General features: G+C 46.3%; 1 protein-coding gene across 1 annotated transcript; it reads left to right on the top strand.

Moving 5' to 3' along the window:
* Positions 1-337: 337 nt before the first annotated feature.
* KIF2C (kinesin family member 2C) lies at positions 338-19,079 on the top strand. The gene is made up of 21 exons (XM_047085619.1): positions 338-443; positions 1,315-1,409; positions 4,443-4,544; positions 4,717-4,765; positions 6,393-6,515; positions 7,649-7,771; positions 8,320-8,420; positions 9,095-9,190; positions 9,638-9,692; positions 9,782-9,944; positions 11,990-12,080; positions 12,339-12,402; positions 12,481-12,572; positions 13,363-13,505; positions 14,286-14,490; positions 14,610-14,720; positions 15,534-15,601; positions 15,878-15,983; positions 16,076-16,189; positions 18,212-18,335; positions 18,431-19,079. The coding sequence occupies exons 1-21, from the start codon at positions 380-382 to the stop codon at positions 18,511-18,513; spliced, it is 2,172 nt and encodes a 723-aa protein (XP_046941575.1). The 5' UTR covers positions 338-379; the 3' UTR covers positions 18,514-19,079.
* Positions 19,080-24,096: the final 5,017 nt, after the last annotated feature.

Raw genomic sequence — 24,096 nt, 5'->3', positions numbered from 1 at the left:
CTCGGTCTCAAACACCATACTGGAGTTTCTCAGTTTTGGGGAGGTCAGTCGCGCAGCAGGCTCTCAGTAAGACGCCCGGAACAGGCTACCTGCAGCCCGGCGTGCGGGCCAAGCTCCCAGGAGCCCCAGCGCGCAGGGGTGTGACCAGACGGATGGGCGGTCTTACGCGCCGGAAAACCGACCGTAGACTACATATCCCAAAAGGCTACGGAGGGCGCCGCGGACTGGCGGTAGCGAGGCCGGCGACAGCGTGATGACGTTCTCAGGGACGCTGGCGCGCGGGATTTAAACTGCGGCGGTTTGCGCGGCGTTAAGCTTTCGTAGGGTTAGCGGAGCTGTGGTTGTTTGTATTTCGCGTTTCTTTTCCCCGCGACTGCCCATGGACTCGTCGCTTCAGGCTCGCCTGTTTCCCGGTCTCACCATCAAGATCCAACGCAGTAATGGTGAGGGGCTGGGTCGCGAGGCCAAGAGGACCTGTGGGCTGTGAGATGGCTGAAATTACTGCCCCTCCCCAAACGGCAGGGCCGAGATGCTGTTAGGGATTCCCCTGCTTCCACCCGGTCTGGGTCTCTGCACTAGCGTTGCGTCTCTTCTACCCAGGTGCAGGGGCCTCTGCCCTGGCTGTGGGTCCCCTTCCCATCCTCGGCAGTGGGCGGGGCTCCTCCCTGTCAGAGGACCTCCCAGGAAAATTAGGGTTGCTAGATTCACTTCACTTCCAGACTTCGCTGAAATTGCTATGCCCTTGTAGGGACCTCGGCTTCCTGGCCCCTTTACTCTCCTCTAAATATTCCGCGCTTGCAGTATGTCAGGCACTGGGATTCAGGGTTAATCAGTAGAAAAGATCCCTGCTTTTCAGGAGCTTGAAGTTCTGCCCTCTTTTTTTTGGTTAAGCAGCTACCAAATCTCTGGCAGGTGTAATACCCTGTCATTAGGAGAATGGTCAGACATAACCGTCTCGTAGGGCAACCCGAGGGCGCCAGAGCGTCAGTGGGAGTTGAGGAACAGTACCCAAGAACTAGAGTGACTCCCCTGCCCAGACATACCTTCACTCACTGTAGGCCCTCTTTTGAGTGGGAATGGATCCTTATTCCCTGCAGCTCAGTTTTAAGACCTGTTCCCTGCCTACCTCACCGTGGGATGTTCTAAAGGTGGGGAGTTGAATGTTATAAAAGCCAGGGGTTGTATTTGTTTCCTAGTGTTAAAAAGAAAGAAAAAGGCAGCTGTTCCTTCCTTCAGGCCAACTCCACGTTGAGAATCTCTGTGGGATCCTAAAAGTGAAAAAGATGGGTAAATTCTGGACTTTTTATACTGTAGGCATAATTCACAGTGCTAATGTAAGGACTGTGAACTTGGAGAAATCCTGTGTTTCAGTGGAATGGACAGAAGGAGGTGCCACAAAGGGCAAAGAGGTAAGTTCTGTGAAAATGCCTCTGCCACATTTAACACCTTACTCCCTATAAGATCTGTGTGAAGGGGCATCTGGCTGGCTCAGTTGGTAGTGCATGCGACTCGGGGTCCTGATTTCGAGCTTCACATTGGACAGAGAGATTACTTTAAAGACAAACAAAAAGCTTTCTGTGGAAATGGAACTTGTGAGAACCTTATTTCTGATCCTGCCTTGTCCTCCCTAATCTTGAACATGGTCCTCTTTGGACCTATTAGGATTTTATTTAGTTGGGCCTGATCTAAATTGAAGCAATCAACAGTTTCTGGTGTGTTTGAAGAAGACAAACTGCACAGAATCCTAAAACCTTGCTTACCTACGCTAGCTTCTGAGTGCAAACTACCTACAATATCGGTTTGGGGAGCAAAACTGATAACCCAGTTGAGACAAAAGTATGTTTCTGAAACCCCAAGTAACAGAAGGCAACTTGTGATAAATGGCACAGATGAATAGTGCTTGAGCAGCTCAGAGGTAGTAACTCACTGAGGATGAGCTTGACTGGTGGGGGTGTGGTGGGAAGGTGTAGCAGAAACAATAGTGAGATAGATGGCCTTCATCGAGACTAGTGAAGAAGCTTGCTCCAGGCAGTGGGAAGGCTCAGGATGCTGGACAGTTGAAAGGGGGGACCAGAGGGTTATCATCTCTGGCACTAAGATGTTTAAGGTTTTATTCTGTATGGACTTGGGAGCCTTGGGAAGATTTTGAGAAGAGGAGAGATGTGACTAAGGCATTTATGTTTTAGAGGCATTGTGGTGTGGTAAAAATTTCACTGGGCTAGGAGTATGGAAACCTGGATTCTAGTCTGGCTCTGCCACTATTTTGTGTTCTCAGACATGCTTCCACCTCTCTTAGAAAATCAGTTTCCTTACCAAAAAAATGAGGATGATAATAATATCTACTTAATAAGGTTATTGTGAGGATTTGTTCAACAGATACTTTTGTACTGGTTCCAAAATGCCAGACGGAATACTGAAGTGCATAAGACAGACCTGGACCCTCTTCATGGAACTTAATGAGATAACACATGTAAAGGACTTGTCTAGCATAGTGCCTTATGGTAGGTAAGCAGATACTTAGTGGTATATTTTAGAAATAAAAGGATTGAATACTTTACAATATCTGCTCTTAAATCAAGAGGTTCCTAAAATTCTTTTCAACCAGCTATTAGAAGTTCCTTGTGATTTTTGTTTGCTTATTTTTGTTGTTTGTTTAGAAATATACCTCTTGTTGGGTCTCACAACAGCTCAGATACTGCCTTTGGAATAAGGTCTAAACTTCTTAGTGAGGCATTCAAAGCTTTTTCAGGATAAAAACTTTTTTCTTTGTACCACACACTCTTCCAAAGTATGCTGTGTCAGGGTCAAATGCATCAGGTCCCCACTTTGTGTCCATGCCTAGTGCCTTGCTGCCTTCACACAGTCACTCTTACTCCTTCCTCCTGGGATGCTCATCCTGAATCATCAGTGTGAGAGTTAATGTCAGAACTAGGGTTAAAACATTGATCTCCTATATTGTCTGTTTTCTATGGTTTAAGTGTTGGAAATGGGAGGAATGTGTAGTAAGGGTCTATAGCTGTCCAAGAATTGGGGACAAAAGTGTGGTTATTAAAGTACCCGCGAGCTTTTGCTTTTAAACAGTACTCTGTCCCTGTTTATCCTGTGCTGCTTTGGTTTCTTGCCTTCTGTGCATATGATTTTTCCATTAGAATATGAGCTAATTAGGGGCACCTGGGTGACTCAGTCGTTTAAGCATCCAACTTCAGCTCAGATCATGATCTCACTGTTTATGAGTTCAACCCCCATGTCTGGCTCCGCACTGATGGTGCAGAGCCTGCTTGGGATTCTCTCTCTCTGCCCTTTATGTGAGCATGCTCGCTCTCTCTCTCTCTCTCTCTCTCTTAAATAAATAAACTTAAAAAAGAAAAAAGAATAGGAGCTAACTGAAGGCCAGGGCAATATATGTGTTAATTCATCTTTGAATATCTTCCCCCTATTGCCTTAATTGTGCCTAATAAATGTTTGAATAAGCTAATTAATAAATATAGGTTGCATTGTAGGAGTTAAAGCTTTCACCCTGGAGTACATGCTTCAGCTCTGAAACATTTCAAGATTGGTTGGTACTGGGGCACCTGGGTGGCTCAGCCGGTTAGCATCCAACTTCAGCTCAGGTCATGATCTCACAGTCTGTGAGTTCGAGCCCTGCGTTGGGCTCTGTGCTGACAGCTCAGAGCCTGGAGCCTGCTTCAGATTCTGTGTCTCCCTCTCTGCCCCTCCCCTGCTCATGCTCTGTCTCTCTCTGTCTCAAAAATAAATAAAAACATTAAAAAAAAAAACTTAAAAAAAAAAAAGATTGGTTGGTACTATTTTGGTGTGTTTGAACTGCTGTGAAGTATGCTGATGAAGTTTGAGTTGCTCCTGGAGGGTGGCAGGGCTCTGGTGATGTAAACCTAGAATTGTGACCTCAACTGCAGGCATGTGCAGGAAGTTGTTATTGGGGAAGAAGTTTCTGGGCCCAGTAGAAAATGTAGGTAGACTTAGGGTTAGGTAGCAGCTCTTGGGAACTTGTCCCCGCCCATAAGATCCTGAAGGGCCCTCCAGTTTGACTATTGCCGGGACAGTTAGAACTTGTTTCCTCCTCCGTGTCATCTAGCAAGAGGTGCTCAGGGGACTGTGCCCAGCAGGACCTCACTGCCCAGCAGAACAGTAGGGAAACCAAGTGGCCTACATCTGTGGACTACCTGACTGGTTACCTGTCTGTCTGCCCTCCTCTTTACCTCGTTCTCATCACCAACATCTACCATTGGCTTGGCAATCAGAAACCAGTATTCATCTAGATGGTAAACCGTGACTAAGGGCTATTTGTTTATAGTTGTTGGTACTTGGTGGAACTTAAAAGTTGATAATGTCTGAATCTAGGAGTACTAGCATTGGTTGTAGAGATGCAATTGGGTTGAAGAAGCTATGTTGTTCCACTGAAATTTTTTACTTGCTCTTTGCAGATTGATTTTGATGATGTGGCCGCAATAAACCCAGAGCTTTTACAACTTCTTCCCTTACACCCAAAAGACAATCTGCCCCTGCAGGAAAATGTAACAGTCCAGGTAGGTGCTTGTCATCTGGCTGAACCAGTGCCCCAGATGATTTGCTTGGCTTGCTGGCTTTTGCTGATTTTCTGGAACTGCCTAGGACTTCAGCATAACACATGGATCTAAGATAAGTCCTTGAAAATTGATAGGAACCACATATTGTGATGTTTTTGTTTTTATTTTACAGAAACAAAAACGCAGATCAGTCAACTCCAAAATTCCTGCTCCTAAGGAAGGTAAATAGATTTTTACTGGCTTATCGTCATGGGGTTTGAGCCCAGGATAATATTCCTGGGGCACAGGAAGCTGTGAAATAGACTCATTGCTCCACTTTAGCAGGTGGCTCTATGTGGGCTGAGTCCTACCCTGTCTTCTAAGCATCTTAGTGGAGAAGAATCGAACCTACAGGGAGGTTTTGGTCAAAAGGTACAAAGTTTCAGTTATGAGAAATAAGTCCTCGAGATCTAATGTACATTTGGCCTGTGATTAACAACACTGTATTATATACTTGAAATTTTACTATGAGGGTGGATCTTATAATAAATACCCTAACCACAAAACAAAAATAAACAAAATACAAAGCAAAGAGAGTGGGAGCAAACCTTAGGAAGAGATGGGTAAGTTTATAGCATTGATTATAATGATAGTTTCATGGGTGTTTATTTATCTCCAAAATATCGAGTTAAACACATTAGATATTTACAGTTTTTGGTATTTCAATCATACTTCAAGAAGTGCTTTTTTTTTTTTTTATTTTTAAGTGTATTTATTTTGAGAGAGAGTGTGAGCAGGGGAGGGGCAGAGAGAGGGAGGGAGGGGGGAGAGAGAAAAAGAAAGAAAAGAAAAGAAAAGGAAAGTAAGAAAGAAAGAAAGAAAGAAAAAGAAAGGAAGGAAGAAAGAAAGAAAATGAGCAAGAGAATGAGTGGGGGAGGGGCAGAGAGGAGGAGACAGAGGATCCGAAGCAGGTGCTGTGCTGACAGCAGAGCTCGATGTGGGGGGCTCAAACTCAAATTGTGAGATCATGACCTGAACTGAAGTCAGACACTTAACTGACTGAGACACTCACGCGCCCCTATACCATGTGTTCTATTTCCAAATTTCTGACTGACTTTATAGGTGATGAATTGTTTCTCTCTTATGGAGGTAAACTATATAAATGGGTAGAAATTAATAAGAATTCAAATATAACTCAGTTGTTTCTCTCAGTTAAGCATTCTTATAAGATTCCAGAAAATCAGTGTAGCTGACCCATGGGTTTCTGATGATGTGCCCCAGGTCTGGCTCTGTAAAGCATCCTGAAGCAGTGGAAAAATCCAAAATCCAAATCCCAGACTTTGGAATCTACAGTTTTGGGTTAACATCCTGGCTCCAACACTTAGTACAGTGTGGAAGTTCCTTAATTTCTCTGAGCCTTATTGTCCCCTTCCATCAGATGGGAAGACTGATATTTACCTTACAATGTTGTTTTGAAGTATGGGAAGATTGTACAATGATAGGTGTTGCTGCTGTTAAGGTTAATAATGCTTTTTTCCAGGGATTAGGTCTGTCTCTTCAGAAAGGATTTCGGATTGGCTGTAGGTCCCTCCATTTACTCAGGACAGTTGCTCTTGTGGGAGATATCCTTGCCCTTGGGAGCTCTCAGATTGGCAGAATGTGAATAGATTAGTTTTGGGGTCACTAGTACTTGGCCTTTCTAATTTTTCCTTTCCTTGGGTGGAAGGAGTGGGAAGTTGGGCTCTTTTTCCTGGTGATCTGGACCCATCCCACCCTATACAGAATCTTGGAGGGTTGCCCCCTAGTGGCCCCCATCAGCCCTCCTGATCATGCCCCACTGATTGGCTGCTGCTGCCCTTGGTGTTTCAGGTCTCCGAGGCCGCTCCACCCGAATGTCCACTGTCTCGGAGGTTCGAATTACCACTCAGGAGAATGATATGGAGGTGGAGCTACCAGCGTCTACAAATTCCCGCAAGCAGTTTTCAGTTCCCAGTGAGTAATGAATTTGTTTTTCCTGTTTGAGGCTCTGCAGCAGCTGCTCATATATTGCCCTGTCCCTGTTCTGAAATACCCTGAGATTTCTACATTCCCCTGTCTTCAGTTCTATTCTGCTCCCTTATTTGGAAATCGTTTAATAATTTTACTCTTTAATTTTATTGAAACATTACACACACACACACACACACACACACACACACAAAGAAAAGCGACCATATCATTTAGTTCACAAACCGAACGTACTCACATAACTCAATCAAAGCATTATGAGCAACCGAAAAATCCCCCTCAAGTTCCCTTCCAGTTCATAAGCCCCTATATTAAGTACCTATAATCTTGACTTCTGATACCATAAATTAGATTTTTCCCTTTTTGGACTTTATATAAATAGAATTTGAAAAATATTTTTAATTGTTAACTTTTATTAGATAAAGCAGGTACAGATTGTGTAAGATAGACAGTCATTACATCTTACATGTATCAAATTCAGCTCTAATAAAATGAATGTAAACAAGAGGGTCACAACCAGGTATGGGAAGTAGCAAGTTGTCATGGGCTTTCTGGGGTTGAATCAATATGTTGTTGCTCAGGTTTCTGTTACTCCTGGCTTTTCAGTCTTTGTCCCTCTTAACCCAGGTTCCAAGACTTGGAGAAGTCTGGCTTTTTCTTCCAAATACGCCCTGGCCTGAGAACTCAAGCTTGGATGAAGCCTAAAGTCTTTAGGCCTTTAGAGGCTTTCCCTTTGTGGTGAAGTCCATGCTGAGCTACTCACATACCTTCAAAGATATATATTCTTTTTTATTTAAAGATTTTATTTTTAAGTAATCTCTACACCAAACTTACAACCCTGAGATGAAGAGTTGCATGCTCTACCGACTGAGCCAGCCAGACACCCTACCCTCTAAGACTTTTGATCCCAGGAGTCAGCCCCTGTAGAGACTGGTTGGGTTCAGGGTTTGGGCTGAAGTGAGGGGAAAAGCCCAAGCTCTGCTCACACGGTGGGAGCCCAAGGTTTTGCTGAGCTGGCGGTCAGTTGCACTCCTCCTGACCCACGACCTGTTAGGGCTCAGAGGAGCACAGCTCTGGTATGCCTGCCTGCTTCTCCAATGACTCTTGTTCCCCCACAGCTGGACCCCCTAGGCCCTCCTGCCCTGCAGTGGCTGAAATACCATTGACGATGGTCAGTGAGGAGGCGGAAGAGCAAGTCCATTCCATCCGAGGCAGCTCTTCTGCAAACCCTGTGAACTCAGGTAGACACACTGAGCTGTCTGCTGCCCTGCTCCTAGTGCAGGACAGGTTGTTATATCCTCTCCCAAACCTGGCCTGCTTTGGCACCTGACTTCAAACCATGTTTATCACGTGGGGGCATATTTCCTGTGGCCATCGCATCAGTCTTTCACAAGAGGTGACCTTGTTCCCACCAGCTGGCAGGAGCCCTCTAATGTAGTTGAGGTGTTGCCATAGCTCAAGTCTTGGCCAACACCTGAAAAACAGCCCAGAATGCCCATCAAAATCAATCAGGGATGGTATCACCTCTTGTGGTTGTTGAGAAAATGCCACAGAGACACGGAGAGAGCTTGGGTTAGGCCTAGAGCGCTTGTGCAGGTCTTTACTTTGCAGGCTTAGCCTACAACGGGTAGAGTCATATCCGTTGCTTCCTCTCCTTGCATATAGTGGTTTAAGAGCAAGGGTCTAAGGAAGGCCTAGGCCTGGGAATGGCCCTTGACTCAATAGAACAGCTGGAAAAGAGTAGGCTGGCTGGCCTAGACAGGTAAAAGTGGGCTTCCTTCTTCCCCAGTTCGGAGGAAATCATGTATTGTGAAGGAAATGGAAAAAATGAAGAACAAGCGAGAAGAGAAGAGGGCCCAGAACTCTGAAACAAGAATAAAGCGAGCTCAGGTATCTTTCTTAGGTCAAGGGTTTTTGGACAGGCATTCTTAATTGCAACCTCACCAGCAGCAGAGATACAGCTGGGCCCCAGCGTTTCTGAGGCTCCAGTTCTGATATCCAGGAAATTTAACTGGTTTTTCATCTGGATTCAGAGAAAAAATAAATCAGATATTTTTCTGAAGCCCTTTGGGTGGGGAATATTTCATGCTGATTATCCAGTAGGCACACCCATCACAGTGCAGTGGCCAACAGAGCTGCTGGGCAGAGTTGCCTGTTTTCCCCCCGACCCCCACCTCCACCTCCTAATTGTGTATATGGGGCAGGGGTTTGGGGTTGCAATAAAGTCCCAGTTTGGAGCACTTCCCCTCAGTTGGATTAATTGCTCCAGGGAATCTCAACCTGCTGGTCTCCTAAGAAGGGGACAGTGGCCCTCGCCCTAGTTCCTAGAGTGGTTGAATGCATGCCTAAAACCTACCATCCCCCACCACCAATCTCTGTTCCCAGGGCCTTTGCTTCTGAGTTCTCAGCCTAGAGCCAGGGTGGGAGGAAGGTAAGATGTGGGAGGGCTTTGTCAACTGAAGGGCTGTGTGTATATAAAGAGCTGTTGCTGATGCTTCAGCACTAAGCTCTGAGAGCATTTACATGTCAGCAGTCAGTCCTTTTTTTGCCCTTGTCCCAAACAGGAGTATGACAGCAGCTTTCCAAACTGGGAATTTGCCCGGATGATTAAAGAATTTCGGGCTACTTTGGAATGTCATCCACTTACTATGACAGATCCTGTAAGTAAACCTAAAAGGCTTCTATCTCTCCTTCCTGAGTGTGTGTACAATTGAGAGACAAATCTCCTCTTTAAGGATGTGAGAGCTTGCAAGAATCTCCACTTACCCTTGAGGATATTTTTAATACCTTTAATGGGCTGGAGCTAGCAAGGCTGGATGGGAGAGTCAGCTGCATAAAGTGTCACCCTCTTCACTTCCATAGGTTGGCTAGATCCTTACTAATAATCGTGTAAGTAGCACTGAAACCTGTAGGCAGCAGGGTGAGAAAACTGGGAAGGAAATTCAAAGCTGCCTGACTGTTTTTGAGAGTAACTAATGGTGGAGCTGGGGTCCCAGTATTAGGTCTTGGCCCTTGAATGAGCCAGAGATGGGATTGGAAGAGGAGGAGTTCTTTCAGTATTGCTCTGACCTTTTGGTGGTTGGTTGTCTTCTTTCATCCTTTTGAAGATCGAAGAGCACAGGATATGTGTCTGTGTGAGGAAACGCCCGCTAAATAAACAAGGTAAGCCCTGATCAGTCAGAAGGAGGCTTTTGACTGACTGACCTTCTCCATGTCCAGGAATCATCCCCTGAAATACTCTTCTTCTGCAGAATTGGCCAAGAAAGAAGTTGATGTGATTTCTGTTCCCAGCAAAGGCCTCCTCTTGGTCCATGAGCCCAAGTTAAAAGTGGACTTAACAAAGTATCTGGAGAACCAAGCCTTCTGCTTTGACTTTGCATTTGATGAAACAGCTTCAAATGAAGTTGTCTACAGGTTAGTTTCTTGGCCTCTTTTATTTCCCTTTCCCAGCCTTCCTCTTGTCAATGTGGGATATTGTACTATTCACCGCCACACTGATCTCTGAGGCCTTTCTTGGCCTCCTCATATTTTCTTTGGATCAGCCATTACAGAGCTAGTTCTGGCTCTGTCTCCTGGCACCAGGAAGGCCCAGTTTGGGCTTGTCACATCCCATTTTGCATCTTTAGCAGTGCATCCTCAAATGGATTACAAGTGAGGTATTACCCATTGTACTCTCTGAGGCTGGGTTGGGCAGGTCGAAGGGATTCTTCCAGTGTCTTATACAGCCACTCCATTACCCACTGAGCTTAGCAGACTCAGCAAAGACTAGGACTGCTCTATCTAATACAGCACCACCAGCCTCATGTGGCTATTCAAATGAAAGTTAAATAAAATTAAGAAGTCAATTCTTTTTTTTTTTTTTTCTTTTTTTTTGGCTTGAACTCACAACTCTGAGATCAAGAATTGCTTTCTCTACCAACTGAGCCAGCCAGGTGTCTCAGAATTCATTAAAAAAAATTTTTTTTTAATGTTTATTTATTTTTGAGAGAGAGAGAGCACGTGCACAAGCAGGAGAGGGGCAGAGACAGAGGAAGACACAGAATCTGAAGCAGGCTCCAGGCTCTGAGCTGTCAGCACAGAGCCCGACGCAGGGCTTGAACTCACAGTGAGATCATGACCTGAGCTGAAATCAGATGCTTAGCTGGCTGAGCTGCCCAGGTGTCCCAGAATTCAATTCATTAGTAACACTAGCCACATTTTAAGAGCTTGACAGCCACCTGTGGTAGTGGCTGCTATTAGCACAGTAAAGAACATGTCCACCACCACAGAAAGTTCTATAAACAACACTGCTCTAGACCAGAGGTTGACAAACTATAGCCCATGGGCCAAATTTGGTTTGCAATTCCTTTATTTATTTATCTATCTATCTATTTATTTATTTATTTTTGAGAGACAGCATGAGACAGAGCACAAGTTGGGGAGGGGCAGAGAGATAAGGAGACACAGAATCTGAAGCAGGCTCCAGGCTCCAAGCAAGTGTTCAGCACAGAGCCTGATGTTGGGCTTGAACCCACGAACCATGAGATCATGACTTGAGCCAAAGTCAGTGACTTAACTGACTGACTGAGCCACCCAGGCACCCCTGCAATTCCTTTTTATATGGTTCTCAAAATAAGAATGAATGGTTTCTGTGTTTTTAAAGGATCGTTTTTAAAAACATGTGACAGTAAGGGGCACCTGGATACCTCAGTCAGTTAAGCATCTGAGCTCAGCTCAGGTCACGATCTCACAGTTTCTGGGTTCAAGCCCCATGTTGGGCTCTCTGCTGTCAGCGTGGAGCCTGCTTTGGATCCTTTGTCCCCGCTCTTTCTCTGCCCCTCCCTGACGTGGGTGCATGCTTGCTGTCTCTCTCTCTCAAAAATTTTTTTTAAATTTATTTTTTAAATTTACATCCAATTTAGTTAGCATATAAATAAACATTTTTTTTTTTTTTTTAATGTGGTAGTGGGGTGCCTGACTGGCTCAGTCAGTGGAAGGTGCAACTCTTGATCTCAGTGTTGTGAGTTCTAGCCCCATTTGGGTGCAGAGATTACTTAAAAATAAAATCTTTAAAAAAAAAAAAGGTGACAGAGACCTATGTGGCCTAAAATGTTTTAGACTCCTACTTTAGAGGGTTTCCTCTGATCTTTGTAGTGTTTCTTATGCTGGCAGTCAGCTACTAAGCTCAGGGTTTCATCTTGGGTCTCCAGAGTCAGACAAAGGGCTGATGGCTCAGTTAGAGTGTAGGCCACCAGCTTACTCTTGGCAGGTCAGTCCAGCCCTTCCCAGTTGGCTGGGAGAATTTCAGATTTGTAAGTGGGGCTGGGGTCCAGTGGGACCACTTTGCAGAAGAGGAGTGCTATTGTTTGGAAGGAGGAATTGAAGACTGCAGTAGTTCTGCAGTGGAAGGGCAGTAGGACCACATTCTAGGGAGCACATTTTGGGGAGAGATGTATACTCTTTCCTGTCCTTTCTCCCAGGTTCACAGCAAGGCCACTGGTCCAGACAATCTTTGAAGGGGGAAAGGCAACCTGTTTTGCATATGGCCAGACAGGAAGTGGCAAGACACATGTGAGTATTCAGCCCGGGCAGGGAGCAAACCAGCCCATGGTGTCACACTGGGTCCCTGTAAAGGAAGCAGGTAAGTTGCTTGCAGAAAGTCCCCTTGGTACAGATGCCCTATCACCAGACACTCTTGTTGTGCCAGATGCCTTAGCAGGTACAGCTTCTCAGCTTTGATGTGGTGGCCCACTGTGGTAATGGAGCCACTAGTGCTCTGGCCTAGGCCCAGGGTCCTTTACCACAGTCTTCTGCCCCTTCCGTTTGCAGACTATGGGCGGAGACCTCTCTGGGAAAGCCCAGAATGCATCCAAAGGGATCTATGCCATGGCCTGTAAGTAGTGTGTTCTGCCCCACTTGGGTTGGGCACAGAAAGGCAGGTTGCTTACTTAATCCAGGCTCTCTCTCATAGCCCGAGATGTCTTCCTCCTGAAGAATCAGCCTCGCTACCGGAACCTGGGCCTGGAAGTCTATGTGACCTTCTTTGAGATCTATAATGGGAAGGTAGCTAGCTGGCAGGGAGCCCGTCTCTACTGTTGGGGCCACTGAACTTTCTAAAACCTTGAGGTTGGCCAGAAATTGTAGAAACCAAGCAGCCTGTGGGCTGTCAAGCCTTTAATGGGCTGCTCTGTCCTATCATTGTGGGAGGTTTCATCTGATGGTGGGATGGTGCCCAAGCTCGGCAAGTATGACAGGAACACTCCTCGGGGCTCCTTCTCACATGTCTCACATGGGAGGTTTGCCTTGTGTGTGCCCTGTCCTCCCTCGACCCACCTCCTTATAACCTTTCTACTCTTCCCCTGATTGTGTACATTCATTTTCATGTTCATACTCTCTTTCTCTCACTCTCTCCCCTACCCCTTATACTCCATACCTTCTACCTCTACCTCTGTACTCTGCTTTTGCAGAGTTGCCTTCCTCAGAGCAGGATCTTGATAATAATAATGGCTAATGTTGATTATTGGTGTAGTATCATGTGCTAAGCACTTGTCTCAACTCATTCAATCGTTATAACCTATGAGGAAGTATTCCCATCATTATTCTGCAGATGAGGAATAAGCCTGGAGTAGTTAAGTACTGGTCGAGGCTCCCATAGCTGGCAAAGTAGCAGGGTCATATCAAACTGAGGCAGCCTGATTCAGCTTTCAAGTGTACTGCCCGCCACCCAGCTTAGCTTCTCTCTGCCTTCTCTGCTGCCAGCTCTTATCTAAGCTGGGACAGGCCCTGAAGGAGGGGGTGTAGGTAGGGTGTCCAGGACCTAATGGCCTTATCCTTGTTCCCCTGCCTGGCACAGCTGTTTGATCTGCTCAACAAGAAAGCTAAGCTGCGCGTGCTGGAGGACGGCAAGCAGCAGGTGCAGGTGGTGGGGCTACAGGAGCATCTGGTTAGCTGTGCTGACGATGTCATCAAGATGATCGACATAGGCAGTGCCTGCAGGTCAGAGTTCTGGTGAGGGGAAGGGGCCACCTAATGCCCGGTTCAGGTGATAGACCCCCGCTCTGAGCCCATTGCTGTTTCCACAGAGCGCCACTCTCTGCAGCTTGGTGAGGGCTGTGAGGGCCTCTGCCGTAAGGACTCTCAATAGGGCAGATGACCCAGGGCAAGAGGCTCATCAGGAGCAAGTGTCTTAAATCTAACTAAGGTAGACTTTATTTCCAGGTCCTTACCCCAAATCATCCTTCCTGACTTCTCTAGGTTTCTTCTTGCTGTCCCCTCCCTCTGTGGTAGGAGACAAGCTCTGGATCTAGTCTGGGCTGGAAGGGATGGGGTCATAGCTTCTATACAGAGGTAGGGAAGTGCTCTTCCACCAGGCATGGTGCAGTGGAATGCTGGGTGGCTTATGGAGGCCCAGGGAGGGGGTTGCCCTCTCCAAGCCTCTCAAGCTTTCACAAGTGGTTCATGACAACCCCTCCTCCTCATGTGCCCTGCAACACAGGCAACTCCCCTTCCCCATGTGCTTTTGGGCCCTCTGGGCTGGCTAAGGCCTAGCACAGAATCTAGTACTTTCACTGCAGGAAAACTTGCCAGATCTGGAGGTAGAGGGAAAGCTGCTGCCCAGGAAGGGCAAAACAGAAATCTGGGATAAGAAAACACAGGACTGCTTAGAGTCTTGACCTGTGTCCTTTGTACAGAGAACTCAGTGCTGTGGAGTGAGGTGGCTTGAACTCTGGGGAGCCACAGTGGCTCATAACCTTTCTTTGCCCTCCTTTGCCACAGGACTTCTGGGCAGACATTTGCCAACTCCAACTCTTCCCGCTCCCATGCCTGCTTCCAAATTCTTCTTCGGGCCAAAGGGAGAGTGCATGGCAAGTTCTCTTTGGTGGATCTGGCAGGGAATGAGAGAGGTGCGGACACTTCCAGTGCTGACCGGCAGACTCGCATGGAGGGTGCAGAAATCAACAAGAGTCTCCTGGCTCTGAAGGTAGCAGGGCCTAAACAGGTGGTTGGCCTGGAGGACTGCTGGTGGAGGGAGGGAGAGAGGGAGGGAATGGGCAACTCAAGAGGAAGAAAGGGACCTCAGTGGCTCCTGCTGCCCCACAGGAGTGCATCAGGGCCCTGGGACAGAACAAGGCTCACACCCCATTTCGAGAGAGCAAGCTGACACAGGTGCTGAGGGACTCCTTTATCGGGGAGAACTCAAGGACCTGCATGGTGAGTAGGGTCACTTTGGAGGTGGTATAGGAAGACGTTGAGTCCTGTCTCTGGGCAGAAGGCTTGGTGCCCTTGGCTACCTGGGTTTCCAGGCTCAAACTTTACTGGGCACCCCCCACTGCTTTTTAGTACCAGGTTCCTCTTTGCCTATTCAAGAGGGAAGGAGAGGATCTGCTCCCTTTACTATATGTCTGTGCAGCTCTTGGTTTGGGGTCCAAAAGGGCCTTACCTGATGAAAAGGGGCCCCAGAATTCAGAAGGATGGCCTGTGGGAAAGCAGGAAAGCAAAATTCTCCCCTTCTATGGTTTCCCTCAGGTTCACTGGCTCCTAATTAAGTACACAGGAAAGGGGTATGGCCTCAAATGACTTTTTGTTCCCTTCCTTATTTTATCTACAAGCCTGCTAGCTAGGATCTGCCTTCTTCCCCTCTAAGGAATCTCCTCTTCCTACTGGAGATTCCTTCCTCCTTCCTTCCTCTTCCCTGTCTACTAGGGAAGGTAGGAATTTCTGACTAAGCCACAGAGCCTTGAGATGTGACCTTGGTGAAAGAGTCCATAAAGAGATAAAACAACAGGGGTATCCAGATGCACCTTTAAAGGCAGGGAACCAATTTTTAAGGTGCCTTAGTTTTCAGTGCCTGGGGCAAATTGCCTGGCACAGACTAGGCGCTTAGTTAGCTCTCCGCCCCAATACTGTGTGGGTGTCAGCAGCTCAAAGAGACGACTCCTGGCAGTATCCAGTACTAGGCAGTCCAGCGCCTTTACCCTACCCTGTGATCCTCAACCCTTAACTGCCTATTTCCCCGTTTTGCAGATTGCCATGATCTCACCAGGCATAAGCTCCTGCGAATATACTTTAAACACACTGAGATATGCAGACAGGTACTAGTACCCATGACCAGTGGGATGGGGAGACGGGTGCAGGAGGGGGGAAAGGAAGAGGGAGGAAGTCTGGAGCCTCAGTGCCTACTGTATATTCTTCTGTGACTCAGTGAATCTGAGTTCAGACATGTCCCAGTCCCCTTCAAGCCTTAATGTGAAGCCAGCATGGCAGCTTGGCCAATGTAAAAGCTGCCGAGCCTCATGGTCTGAGTGATGCTGCAGTCCTGTGAGTGCCAAAGAGGTTCCTGTGGGATCTGAGACCTTCTTGTTCCTCAGGGTCAAGGAGCTGAGCCCCCACAGTGGATCCAGTGGTGAGCAACCAACTCAAATGGAAACAGAAGAGATGGAAGCCAGCTCCCATGGGTCCCTGATCACAAGCAATGTAAGGTGTAGGGTGGGGCCAGGCAGGATGGAAACGTGGCCTATCGAGGGAAACTAGGCCATACTGTTGTACCTCTCCTTTTGGCCCCTCAGTTCTCCAAAGAAGAGGAGGAACTGTCTTCGCAGATGTCCAGCTTTAATGAAGCCATGTCTCAGATCAGGGAGTTGGAGGAGAGGGCCATGGAAGAGCTCAAGGAGATAATACAGGTGATGAGCTGGTCCTGGTTAGGGATGGACTGGATATCCACCCCAGCACAGGCCCTCAGCAGTGCTCAGAACCATTCCTTGAGCATGACCTGGGCTTTGCTCCCACAGGTTTTCAGGTAGGGATGGCAAGAGGCAGACCTTTACCTAGTATTCCTCAATTGTCCACCTATTCATCTAGCTGTTCTAGAACAATGAATTACCATACCCTTTTCTCCAGCCTGGCCTACACAGGCTTTCCTCCATCCTCCTAGCCAGAGCTAGTCTCTCCCCTCTGTGTTCCTGATCGAGGTTTTGGAGAGTGACTTCTTTGCAGAGATCTTGGCTTGTTTACTCAGTGAATGTTTGGTGAGTACTTTCTATATGCCAACTCCTGTGCTAAAACCAAGGACCAAAAACATCAAGTATGGATAGCATGCCCTAAAGTAAGACTTGCTCAATCCTGACTCTTCTGAGTTGTTTTTTTTTCCCCTGACTCTTCTATTTATAAGCTGATTTCTTTAGGAAAGTCATTTAGCATCACTGGGCCTCAGTTTCTTCATCTCTGAAGTGGGCAAGACAGGATGATTGCATCTGAAGATTAAGAGATATGCTTTTAAAACAGTGCCCAGCACATGGTTAGTGTATAGTAAGTGGTAGATGCTGGTGATGCTGTGACTCCCGCTGTGGGAGAACAGGGAGAGGGGAGGGGAGGCCCAAGAGTGCACTCTGCCAGTGGGGTATTCAGGGCAGGGTGCAGTGCAGAAAGAAGGACCTTGGGCCACTCAGAAATGAGAAGGGAACATGAAGAGTAAGCGCTTAGGCATGTCCTCCCTCCCTGGAGTGCTCAGGGTACAAATGTGTGAAAGGACATGGTATTTTCAGAAAAAATGAGAGGTTCACTCTACTCAAAGCAAAAGATGTAAGCAAGGGACATTGATTAAATATGTGTCTAGGTCAACAGGTAACCTGATGCTAAAAGACCTATGGCTCACTCCAAAGGCCTGGACTTGGTTATGAGGGCAGTGGATACCTTTGAAGGGAGTAGAGTATGGTCAGATCAGATGACGTGGTCTTATCACAGCTTTAGGTACATCACTGTGGCTGCAATGTGGAGTCTGGTTTGGGAATGAGGGAGAGCATGAGTAGAGGTATTTAGGAGTTACGAGAAATTAGGAGATTGTTATAAAGAGTTCAAGAGGGGTACCTGGATGGTTCAGTCAGTTAAGTGTCTGACTTGGGCTCAGGTCGTGATCTCATGATTCGTGAGTTTGAGCCCTGCGTCAGGTTTGCTGCTGTCAGCACAGAGTCCACTTCATATCCTGTGTCTCCCTCTCTTTGCCCCTCCCCCATGTTTTCTCTGTCACTCTTCTCTCTCTCTCTCTCTCTCTCTCTCTCTCTCTCTCTCTCTCTCTCTCTCTCTCAAAAATAAACATTAAAAAAAAGTTCTGGACACCTGGGTGGCTCAGTCGGTTAAGTGCCTGACTTTGGCTCAGGTTATGATCTCACACTTTGTGGCTTCGAGCCCCACATTGCACTCTGTGCTGACAGCTCAGAGCCTGGAACTTGCCTCAGATTCTGTGTCCACCTCTCTCTCTGCTCCTCCCCCACTCATGTTCTGTCTCTCTCTGTCTCAAAAATAAACATTAAAAAAAAAAAAGTTCAAGAGAGATGTTGGAGCCTAGACAGAGTGTGGTCATGGTCACCATGAGACTGGAGTGAGGACATGAGACTCAGGTGCCATTTAAGAAGCAGAATTGGTAGGATTTAGGGACCAGCAGGGTGAAGAATAAAGTTATTATTCCCATTTCCTGCTTGGCATCAAGACAGATTGTGACATTCATCTGACCTGGGAAGAGGATGAATTCAAGATGAAGATTTCTACAGGAGCAGGTCAAGAAGCAGAGCACAAGCTATGGCTTAAGGAGTGGGCATCTTGCCTAGGTTGTCTGCATTGCAGATGGTAGGGGCCCAGGAATAATTTGCTAAGTTTATTTGGTCATTTTTGAACTGACAAGGGCCCCCCCCCCCCCCATGTCATTGCAGCAAGGGCCAGGCTGGCTTGAGCTCTCCGAGATGACCGAGCAGCCAGACTATGACCTGGAGACCTTTGTGAACAAGACAGAGTCTGCCCTGGTCCAGCAAGCCAAGCACTTCTCAGCCCTGCGAGGTGGGTGTGGCTGGAGGATGGGGCCTCTGCCCTGAGGGAACGGGGCTTCTGAGACACCCACTAACCCCCAGTGCACCACCACTCCTTCCCTCCAGATGTCATCAAGGCCTTGCGCCTGGCCATGCAGCTGGAAGAGCAGGCCAGCAAACAAATAAGCAACAAGAAACGGCCCCACTGACGACTGCAAATAAAAGATCTGTTTGGTGTCACACCCAGCCTCTTCCCCTCCCCAACCTCCCCAGCAAACTTTGGGCACCTGGTGGGTCTAGTCAGGGTCTGAGCTGGAAAAGGCTTTGGTAAACGCCAAGTATGGAGGCAGCTGGGGAGAGGGTCAGAGTGACGAGGGACACTTCTCTCCTTTTCTTCGGTTACAGCTCTCCAGGGAGCAAGGGTGGGAAGATAGAGCTTTTAGTTAACTCTGGGTGTTGCCTTTCTCTCCAGGAGGGGAAGACTCTCTGGTAAAGAGTTTCCTTGGGTGTCCTTCTGCCTCTGAGGACTGGCTGCTGGTAAAGGGCTCCCTGGGGTTATCCTGGTGCTGGGGAGAGGAAAGGAGCCTTTAGTCCAGCTCTCTGCTGGCTCTGGCCTGCCTTCCATGCCCTTGGTTCAGGCACCATGTCTTGTACTCTAAAAAAGTTTCTGGGATCTCTTCCTTGCTGTTTTTTGAGGCCCAAGAGGATCCCTGCTGTTTCCTGTTTTACGTGTTTATACATTGTGTCTAACAATAAAGAAAGAGGAAAAAGTCAACCTGTTGACTGGTGTGTGGGAAGGGCTGAGACCTGTATGAACCTTCTCGGACTAAGGACAGATATTACTGCACCTTTCCATAGTGCTGATTCTGTACTCTACCTAGGAGGCCAAATCCATACCAGCAGTTTCAATGATGTGGTAAAGCTTCCAATCTCTACCTTGTTCTGTGCTTACTAGGTCCCAGGTCTTCTGGGAACAGGAGCCATAAGCAGAAAGATGGTGCTTTGTCAGCTACAGTCTTTGCTCAAGACACATTACAGGATTCTGTGGCAACACTGACAAGAAAGCACTTGGCTTGCTAGGTGGGAAAGGATCTGATGAGCAATACCAGTTTGGTCTTGAAAAATTAGAAGTTTGCCAGGTGAACTGAGGAACCAGTCATAGAGCATGGACAGTTGGGAACTGGAAGATTCCAGATTCCTTGCCCTGGAATATGAATTATCAGGGGCGCCTGGGTGGCTCAGTCGATTGAGCGTCTGACTTCAGCTCAGGTCATGATCTCATGTGTTCAAGCCCCGCCTCGGGTTCTGTGCTGACAGCTCAGAGCCTGGAGCCTGATTCGGATTCTGTGTCTCCCTCTCTCTCTGCCCCTAACCCACTCGCATTCTGTCTCTGTCTCTCTAAAAAATAAATAAACATTAAAAAAATTAAAAATAATTATCTAAATAGTAATAAGGTATTAAAAGATTTTTAGCCTAAGTGCCACACAACCAAATGCACATTTTAGAAAGACCTCAGGAAGAAGGGGCACCTAGGTGGCTCAGTCGGTTAAATGAAGACCTGACCAGACCTGACCCATCTTCTCACTTGGAATGGCATATGAGTCCCTCATGGGACCAGCCAGGGGAATCCTTATAAGTCATCACCTGCTTCAAACTCTTTTCTTTTTAAAATTTTTAAAATATTTATTTACTTTGAGAGGTACAGAGAGAGGGACAGAATCCCAAGCAAGCTCCACACTGGCAGCACAGAGCCCGATATGGGGCCTGATCTCACAAACCGTGAGATCATGATCTGAGCCAAAACCACGAATCAGATGCTTAACAGACTGAGCCATCCACGTGCCCTCGAACCCTTTAATAATGTCCCTTCGCACAAAAGATAAATTCTGAATGTCCTGCTGTGGCCTGGTCAGCTCCTTCCTCTATCGGTCTAGTTGGAATGCAGTTTGGGCAGAACACTTAGGTTAAAAGCCTGGCTCCTGAGGCCACCTTAAGTGGGTTGTTTAACCTCTTTGTGCTATTTGTGAAATGAGGATAATACTGGTATAGAGGTGTTAATATACACACGGTAGTAAGGACAATGTCTAACATTTAATAAGTGCTATATAAGTTCTAGCTAGCTTATCGACCATAGCCAAAGTATGGAAAGAGCCCAAATGCCCACTGACGGATGAATGGATAAAGAAGATGTGGTATATATATACGCAATGGAGTATTACTCGGCAATCAAAAAGAATGAAATCTTGCCATTTGCAACTATGTGGAAGGAACTAGAGGGTATTATGCTAAGCGAAATTAGAGAAAGACAAATATCATATGACTTCACTCATATGAGGACTTTAAGACACGGAGCAGATGAACATAAGGGAAGGGAGGCAAAAATAATATAAAAACAGGGAGGGGTCAAAACATAAGAGACTCTTAAATATAGAGAACAAACATAGGGTTGCTGGAGGGGCTGTGGGAGGGGGGATGGGCTAAAAGGGTAAGAGGCGTTAAGGAAGACACCTGCTGGGCTGAGCACTGGGTGTTAAATGTAGGGGATGAATCACTGGAATCTACTCCTGAAATCATTTTTGCACTATATGCTAACTTGGATGTAAATTAAAAAATAAAAAAATAAGTGCTAGCTAGCTAAGCGCATAAGGACAAAGATTTTTGTTTTATTTAATACTGTATCCATAACGTCTGGAACATATGGTAAGCACACAATTCATATTTTTAAATGAATGAATACACTGCATCTCCTACCGCTCCAACTACACTGACCTTTATTTCTTGAATATACCAGGGCTTTTTTTTTTTTTAAATAACAGCTTTATTGAGATACAATCCACATACTATAAAAGTCACCCTTTTAAAATTCACATACTATGAATTCAGTGGTTTTGGTATATTGATTTAATCAGGCAACCATCACCACTGATTCCAGAACATTCTTTCTTTTTTTTTTTTTAATGTTTCTTTTTGAGAGAGCACGCAGCATGTGCACAAGTGGGGGAGGGACAGACAGCGAGGGAGACAGGATCTGAAGCAGGCTCCACGCTGACAGCAAAGAGCCCGATGCAGGGCTCAAACTCAGAAATGTGAGATCATGACCTGAGCCAAAGTTGGACGCTTAACCAACTGAACCACCCAGGTGCCCCAATTCAAGAACATTTTCACCCAAAAAGAAACCCAATACGCATTAGCAGTCATCCCCCAATCTCCTCTTCCCCCAGCCCCTGGCAACCACTAATCTACTTTCTCTATGGACTTGCTATTCTGGACATTTCATATAAATGGAATCATACAATATGAGGTCTTAGCATTTAAGATCCATGTTGGGGTGCCTGACTGGCTCAGTTGGTAGAGTATGTGACTCTTGATCGCAGGGTCCTGAGTTCAAGTCCCATGTATGGTGTACAGATTACTTGGAAAAATTAAATCATGAAATAAGATTCATCAAGTCCTCTATAGCTTTCTCTCTTCATTTTTGCACTGTCACTTTTAACACATTAAAAAAAATTTTTTTTACATTTATTTATTTTTGAGAGACAGTGTGAACAGGGGAGGGGCAGAGAGAGAGGGAGACACAGAATCTGAAGCAGGCTCCAGGCTCTGAGCTATCAGCAGAGAGCCCATGCGGGGCTCGAACCCATGAACCATGAGATCATGACCTGAGCTGAAGTCGGATGCTTAACCAACTGAGCCACCCAGGTGCCGCCTTTTTTTATTTTTTATTTTAATTTAAATCTAAGTTAGGTAACATATAGTGTAATAATAATTTCTCTCCCTGCCCCTCCTGGAATTCTCCCTCCCTCTCTGCTCCTCGCTCACTTGCGCCCTCCTCCCAGAAATTTAAAAAAAAAAAAAAAGGTGGTGAGAGTTAATGTCCTTGTCTTGTTCCTGATCATTAAGTTTGATTCTACCTATGGGTTTTTATAGATGGTCTTTCTCACGTGGAAGTTCAATTCTGTTTCTGGTTTAAGTATTTTTATCATGAAAGGCATTAGATTTTGTCAAATGCTTTTTTTGTGTGTTTTGAAGTGACCATGTTTTTTTCCCATTTATTTTATTTACTTTTTAAGTTTATTTATTTATTTTGAGAGAGAGAGAGCACGCACAAGTGGGAGAGGGGCAGAGAGAACGAGAGACAGAATCCCAAGCAGGCCCAGTGCCATCAGCACATAGCCCAATATGGGGCAACTTCACAAATTGTGAGATCACGACCTGAGCAGAAATCAAAAGTAGGGTGCTTGGGGCACGTGGGTGGCTCAGCCAGTTAAGCATCAGACTCTTGGTTTTGGCTCCAGTCATGATCTCAGGGTTCATGACCTGAGAGGCCCCAAGTTGGGCCCTGTGCTGGCAGTGCAGAGCCTGCTTGGGATTCTCTCTCTCTCTCTCTGCCCCTCCCACATTCAGCCTTGCTCTCTCTCAAAATAAATAAATAAATATTAAAAAAAAAAAAAGTAGGACCTTTACCTGACTGAGCCACCGAGGCACCCCTTGATTGTTGTTTTTTTAAAGTAAGCTCTACCCCCAACATGGGGCTTGAACTCATAACCCAGAGATCAAGAGTCACATGCTCTACTGACTGAACCAGCCAGGCACCCCAAGCATTATTACTTTAGAAAGCAGCAGGCTCAGGGGCGCCTGGATGGCGCAGTCGGTTAAGCGTCCGACTTCAGCCAGGTCACGATCTCGCGGTCCGTGAGTTCGAGCCCCGCGTCGGGCTCTGGGCTGATGGCTCAGAGCCTGGAGCCTGTTTCCGATTCTGTGTCTCCCTCTCTCTCTGCCCCTCCCCCGTTCATGCTTTGTCTCTGTCCCAAAAATAAATAAACGTTGGAAAAAAAAATTTTAGAAAGCAGCAGGCTCAGAAAAGTCCTCCCACGTGTGTTCGTACATGGAGGTGAGATTTTGAGCAGAGACAATGAGAGAATCCCTTCAAAGGGCTGTGATAGGATTGGGAGCAGAGTGTAAAGGACTCCTTTAGGCAATTTACTCCTTTAAATACTGCCCTTTGATCCGTTTCCCCTCCAGCCACCAGCCAGTCTCCTCTCTTATTATTTTTTAAAAATTTCATTGCTGTGGGGAGGGATGCCTGGGTGGCTCAGTCAGTTAAGTGTCCAACTTCGGCTCAGGTCATGATCTCAAGGTTTGTGAGTTCAAGCCCCACATCGGGCTCTGTATTGACAGCTCAGAGCCTGGAACCTGCTTTGGATTCTGTTTCTCCCTTTCTCTCTGCCCTTCACCTGCTTGCTCGCTCGCTCTTTCTCTCAAAAATAAAACATTAAAAATTAAAAAAAAAAGGTTTTCAAGTTACTAAATCCAAGAATCCCTTTTTAGACCTTCACTACCCTTTACAGTAGCATTAGACCATGATATACTATGCTAGCTTTCTTCCTGTCAGTCTAACTGCTCCTTGTCTCCTCTGCCAGTTTTTCTTTACCTGGCCTTAAATGTTCATATTCCTCAAGCCTTGGACCTAGAACATTTTCCTGTATTTCTTTATGCTAAGGGTTGGCACATCACAGTATGCTGATTGAGCCCGTGCGCCAAGAGTTGTTGTTACGTTTTTAAATGTTTGTAAAAAATCAAAAGCGTAATGGTTCATGAGAGATGAATCTCAGTATCGTAAGTTTTGGAACACTGCCACACACATTTGTTTACTATTGTCTAGGATTACTCTCACACCACACTAGCGAAGTCGAGTAGTTGTGACACAGACTCTGTATCTCACAAGCCTAAAGTATTTATTTAGTACATTTTACAAGAAAAGTGTGCTTTATGCTCTCTCCCTAGATGCCATT

The sequence above is a fragment of the Lynx rufus genome, unplaced genomic scaffold (assembly GCF_022079265.1).
Source record: "Lynx rufus isolate CCGP_SWC_20201006 ecotype Redwood Valley unplaced genomic scaffold, mLynRuf1.p SCAF_2, whole genome shotgun sequence".
Lineage (NCBI taxonomy): Eukaryota > Metazoa > Chordata > Mammalia > Carnivora > Felidae > Lynx > Lynx rufus.
This window is presented reverse-complemented; position numbering and strand designations above follow the sequence as displayed.